This window comes from Cydia pomonella, chromosome 11, assembly GCF_033807575.1.
Source record: "Cydia pomonella isolate Wapato2018A chromosome 11, ilCydPomo1, whole genome shotgun sequence".
NCBI classification, from domain to species: domain Eukaryota; kingdom Metazoa; phylum Arthropoda; class Insecta; order Lepidoptera; family Tortricidae; genus Cydia; species Cydia pomonella.
In genome coordinates, this window is record NC_084713.1 from 8,950,973 (window position 1) to 8,956,459 (window position 5,487).

The 5,487-nt window shown below is 34.7% G+C and overlaps 2 protein-coding genes across 2 annotated transcripts in view; both read left to right on the top strand.

Moving 5' to 3' along the window:
* LOC133522773 (uncharacterized) overlaps positions 1 to 5,487 on the top strand; it is a 195,338-nt gene that overhangs the window by 81,118 nt on the left and 108,733 nt on the right. The gene's annotated exons all lie outside the window — the stretch shown is intronic.
* On the top strand, positions 511 to 3,364 carry LOC133522755 (protein sarah). Its single transcript, XM_061858191.1, has one exon. It carries the CDS (start codon positions 706 to 708, stop codon positions 1,372 to 1,374), a length of 669 nt encoding a protein of 222 aa, XP_061714175.1. The 5' UTR covers positions 511 to 705; the 3' UTR covers positions 1,375 to 3,364.

Here is a 5,487-nt window from a genome sequence, read left to right on the forward strand (position 1 = left end):
ACCAAATATCAGCACATCGCTTACAATATTTGAAATGGCAATTAAAGACAAAGTATGTTTTGCATTTCAAATATTGTTAACAATGTGCTGATATTCCGTGAAACGGAAAACGATTATCAGGCCCGAAATCGGGACTGATTTCGGGCTCGGTATCGGGAAGGGTGGATGTGATTTGCGCTTTAGGAATATTCTGTCTATGATTACAGAAAGTGTCATGTAACAGCGGCAGACTCTGATCACCCTATCTTTGCACAAACATGGCAATAAGAATGCATATGAATGGCATTGGCATTATTGCGTATTGGCATTAAAACTTTGCGAGGTCCGACTCTAAATCGTCTGACGACATTTGTCTTATTCTAACTATGCTTCTTTCTCACTCTAGCAGTAGTCTTATTTAACATAATTATATTTAATATTGTATCATAAACAAATTTAACACAATATCTTTGACCCGACATATTATCATTAGTGTATAGTCGGCCTAATATGAATAGTTTGATTTGTTTCATTGGGCAACACTTGCTATGAAGTGTCATGTCAGCTGTCGGTTCTGTAATCGATTATTTTTCACGTAATTGTTTTTTTATTATGAAGATATTAAATACGTGAAACAAACTTGGGATATGGTCTTACTGCATCGCCGGCATTAGTGAAATCGGTGGACTATTTTTTATGCAATAGTTCTTTTGTGGCAGGTACAATATGGCACATAAGGAGGAAGATGAGCCCTTTCAAGAAGAAGACGTTTATATCAACCCCGAAGACGGTATGCCTAATATTCACCCCAATATAGCTAATTTAGAACATGAAAGTGACTCGCAGGACGAAGTCAACGATTTGGACGACATACCAAAGTCTGTTATTGTCACAAACATTCATAGTGACGTTTTCGCAAACGCAAAACTAAAATCCGAATTGGAAGATCTTTTCCGAACCTTTTCGGAGAACATTACATTTCAGTGGCTCCGCAGTTTTAGGCGGTTGCGTGTGAACTATGACAGCCCATTGGCGGCCGCTAACGCTCGTGTGCAACTACACCAGTATCAGTTTTATAACTCGTGTATTAACTGTTACTTCGCTCAGCCGGTGACGCCCGTTTCTTTCAAGAATCTGAGGCCGCCCGCTCCTGTAAAGCAATTTTTGATTTCTCCGCCGTCAAGTCCGCCAGTGGGATGGGAACCGCGAGAAGAGGGCGAGCCGCTGGTGAACCACGACCTGCTGGCGGCGCTGGCGAGCCTGGCGCCGGGCGAGAGCCACGAGCTGCATGCGCCCACGCCAACGCAGCCCGCCATCGTCGTTCACACAGCGCTCGCCCCCGAGGGCGCCCCACGCCCATGCTCTATTCCCCACACCCGTTGTCCTAATTATTGATATATTTTTTAATCTAATTACTTTTCTAGTTAGTGTAGAAGTTTGAGTGCTTTTTATTCATTGACAAGCAACACTGGTCTCATGGATAACCAAAGATTGCATTATGAGTAAACAGCATATAACTCTAAATTGTTGACATGCCATATCGGCTTGTGTTAAGTTAGGCCGAATAGTATAACACTAATTGCTTTATATAGTTTATTATTTAATTTAAACACTTAAAAGTTGAATTGGTGCTATTCTTATTGACAAAAGGAATTTAACAATGTTTATTTATGTAATTGTTTTTATATTGGATAGTACATGTTGGCTTAATATATGTAGATTATTATTTTTGAAACAATATTTAAGAGGGTAATCTTATCATTAGAAAGTAGGTATTATTATTTTCAATTAGACTGCTTTGGTCCATTATTATTACTATCAAGATTTTTTGCATAATGTGTTGCATAGTTAACCTAATTGAATGACCAGTAACAGTAACAAACCAGTGTTAACAAAATATTTGAGTGTATTGTTTATTTGGAAACTTAGCTTCTTTTATGCCTAGTATTTTATTTGCCAACTAACTGAACACACAGTTTTATCTTGAAAATAGTGCTTTTAGTAGCATAATTTTAACAACTACATGTAAAATATTAAACCATATTTGCGATGTTTTCAGACAAAAGAACAAAGTCTCTTTTGGATTTGTAAGAAAAAAATGGAATTACATCATGATATGATAGTTCTTAATAGAAAACTGACTATGTGTACTTGTTAGTTTAAAAACTTGTATTTTATTTATTTATGTCTTGGGATTACCTTCTTGAATATCTAAACTTGGTTATGTTACTAACATAGATTTTGTATGTGGCATTGTTACATGTAGGCAATAGGACACATATCAGCCAAGCTAGACCAATTTGTTATGTTTTACACAATATAATTAAAGTGATTGAACTAATGGATACATGTTCCTATTTCATTACTTTAATTATCAGGAGTTCTGAATTTAAATGATTGTTATTGCATTTGTAGACTCATAGATTGTTGTGATATAATGTAAATTTTAAATTTGTGATGTCATATTACAAATGATGTGTAAATAATAAATTATTTTTGCAACAAGCAAAATTATCTAAGGAATCAAAGTGACACCAACACATTGCTTTATTACAGTTAGTTATACAGTGTTTAAATTTAAATCTCATGATCTTTAGTATATTTATCAATTATTATTTATTTGATGTATTGGGATTCTACATGTCTTAATACCATCATCTGGTGTCCTTATTTATTTGCAATAGAAATAATTACAGAACTATCTTCTTTTAAATTATATTATACCTAATTCTTATGGCTTGCTCAACTGCTATGTTATTGTCATAAAATACGAGTATACCTTACATATAAGGTGAATCTAATTATTACTCAATTTTCTTTCATCCTCAATATTAAGAAATTTTGTAGTCAATTAGCATTAATTATAGTGTTTTCGCAGTTCTTAACTACTATTAACTCAATACCTGCATGAGATGGGTATTTTTTAATAATATTTATTTTCTATTTTTCACAAACTGTTAAGAGCATCTGTTTACAAATTTTAGGTGTTTTAGTAACTTTACTGTCAATATTACTTGTTGTCAATGCAGTAATATGCCAAAACTAGTGGACCCAACACATGGTTTATTATACATTTATAGCATTTTTCCTTATAATGAAGACATTTGCAGAGACAAAGTTTCCATGTTTTCTTGATACATGATGTTAATCCCAGACCCATGCTATGTTAATTGACCTCTCTTTATTCAATATCTTGTATGTACGATCTAAATGTATGTTATCTCGAGGACTTTTACATCTATTGGTCTCACCCAGCCTATTGCTTCTTTTTATAAAAATGTCTGTGTTGACTGTATTCAGATCAATGTTTCGTCTATCGATGTTTTTATCTCACTGTGATTTCAATATTATTGTTTGTTGTAAATATTAAATGGTATTGTTTTAACATTGATTTTTATTATGAATTTTCAAAACACGATTTTCTGAAACAATGGCGTAGGTTAATAAAGAAACTTCCGTGAGACTCAATGGTGCTCCCGATGATGCTACTCGGTACGGAGTGAAACATGTCGAGCAATTTTCTACTTAAAATCGTAAGTGAGTTTTTTAAATACATTTGCAATGGAGTCATATTCGGATTTTACCCTACCTACTTAAGTGTTCTAGGGTTACATGCCAATCATCCAAGGCGTTATTAAGTAACTTTAATTAGCTAACTGGATCTCACCTATCTAGTTTCTTTATTTTTATTTTATTTCCTGAATTATGTTTACTTTGTGTCGCACACTACCTTGCATACATAGGTATTTAATATTTACTTATACTTACCAAGTTCTGGCATATACTTACCTATCGTGGAATTGTGTGGGGCAGAAATCCCACTTACGCCATAATACTAAATTCCAGGCTGAAATAATACGTCAGATATTTGTGATCATAGGTATTAAGTCCTAAGCATATATCTATATTACCGAATTATTTTTCAGAAATCGAGATACGGAGGTATCTACAAAGTGTGGAACTTTGAGTACCTACCAGACTATCGTTAAGCCTTCCACCCATTGCTCATACTCAGTGACAAATAGGGGTACGTACCTACTTTATATATTATAATACTTGCAACTATTTATTTAAGTAAAAAAAAAAGTTCGGGATCAATATCTCGGGCGTTTCGAACACCTGTTTCTTTGTATACATTTTTGACGAAGATCATCTTTGCATTTTGATGATATTTCTGGTTGTTTGGTAGTAGTCAGGCATCTACCATAACCTAAATCAAAACACTTCATCAAAAATGTGTCCTAAGAAATATGGGGGACAAACCGCTCTGGTATTAAAGAACGTTGGATTGTTCACCCATCAAAAGAGAACGTGAGCTGGGTTTAGACCGTCTTGAGACAGGTTGAAGTCTCTTAAAGTGACAGGAGCTCAACGGTTTCACGGTAATTAGACTACCTATTCTAGTCCAATGATGTGGTTGGCCGGTCGAAATATTTTAAAGATAGCGCACGCATAGGACTTACTATCAATCCGTAGACTTGTGTCATTTTTTTTTTAGTTTTATGCCATTTCTCATAGAATAAAACGGGAGGCAGGAAACCTATGCTAGCGCCATCTATGCAAACCATTTATTCTTACCCGAGGGAACCCTATTAGCTACCTACTAATCTTACACTCCGTCCGTCTTTAAATTTTAATTTAAAAAAGCGGCCAAGTGCGAGTCGGACTCGCCCATGAAGGGTTCCGTACATTTATGACGTATTAAAAAAAAACTACTTACTAGATCTCGTTCAAACCAATTTTCGGTGGAAGTTTGCATGGTAATGTATATCATATATTTTTTTTAGATTTTTCATTCTGTTATTTTAGAAGTTACGGGGGGGGGGGGGGACACAATTTTTTTTCACTTTGGAAGCGTCTCTCGCGCAAATTATTCAGTTTAGAAAAAAATGGTATTTAGAACCTAAATATCATTTTTGAAGACCTATCCATAGATACCCCACACGTATGGGTTTGATGAAAAAAATTTTTTTTTTTAAATTTTATGACGTATTAAAAAAAACTACTTACTAGATCTCGTTCAAACCAATTTTCGGTGGTAGTTTGCATGGCAATGTATATCATATATTTTTTTTAGATTTTTCATTCTGTTATTTTAGAAGTTACGGGGGGGGGGGACACATTTTACCACTTTGGAAGTGTCTCTCGCGCAAACTATTCAGTTTAGAAAAAAATTATATTAGAAACCTCAATATCATTTTTAAAGACCTATCCATAGATACCCCACGTATGGGTTTGATGAAAAAAGATTTTTTGAGTTTCAGTTCTAAGTATGGGGAACCCCCAAAATTTATTGTTTTTTTTTTTCTATTTTTGTGTAAAAATCCTAATGCGGTTCATAGAATACATCTACTTACCAAGTTTGAACAGTATAGCTCTTATAGTTTCGGAAAAAAGTGGCGGTGACATAATCGGACAGACAGACATGACGAATCTATAAGGGTTCCGTTTTTTGCCAGTTGGCTACGGAACCCTAAAAAGAGGGACGGGAGGACATAAGAAACATAG

Bases quoted from the DNA above. Each gene is read 5' to 3' on its own strand.
- LOC133522755 (XM_061858191.1), top strand. From the start codon at position 706: ATGGCACATAAGGAGGAAGATGAGCCCTTTCAAGAAGAAGACGTTTAT.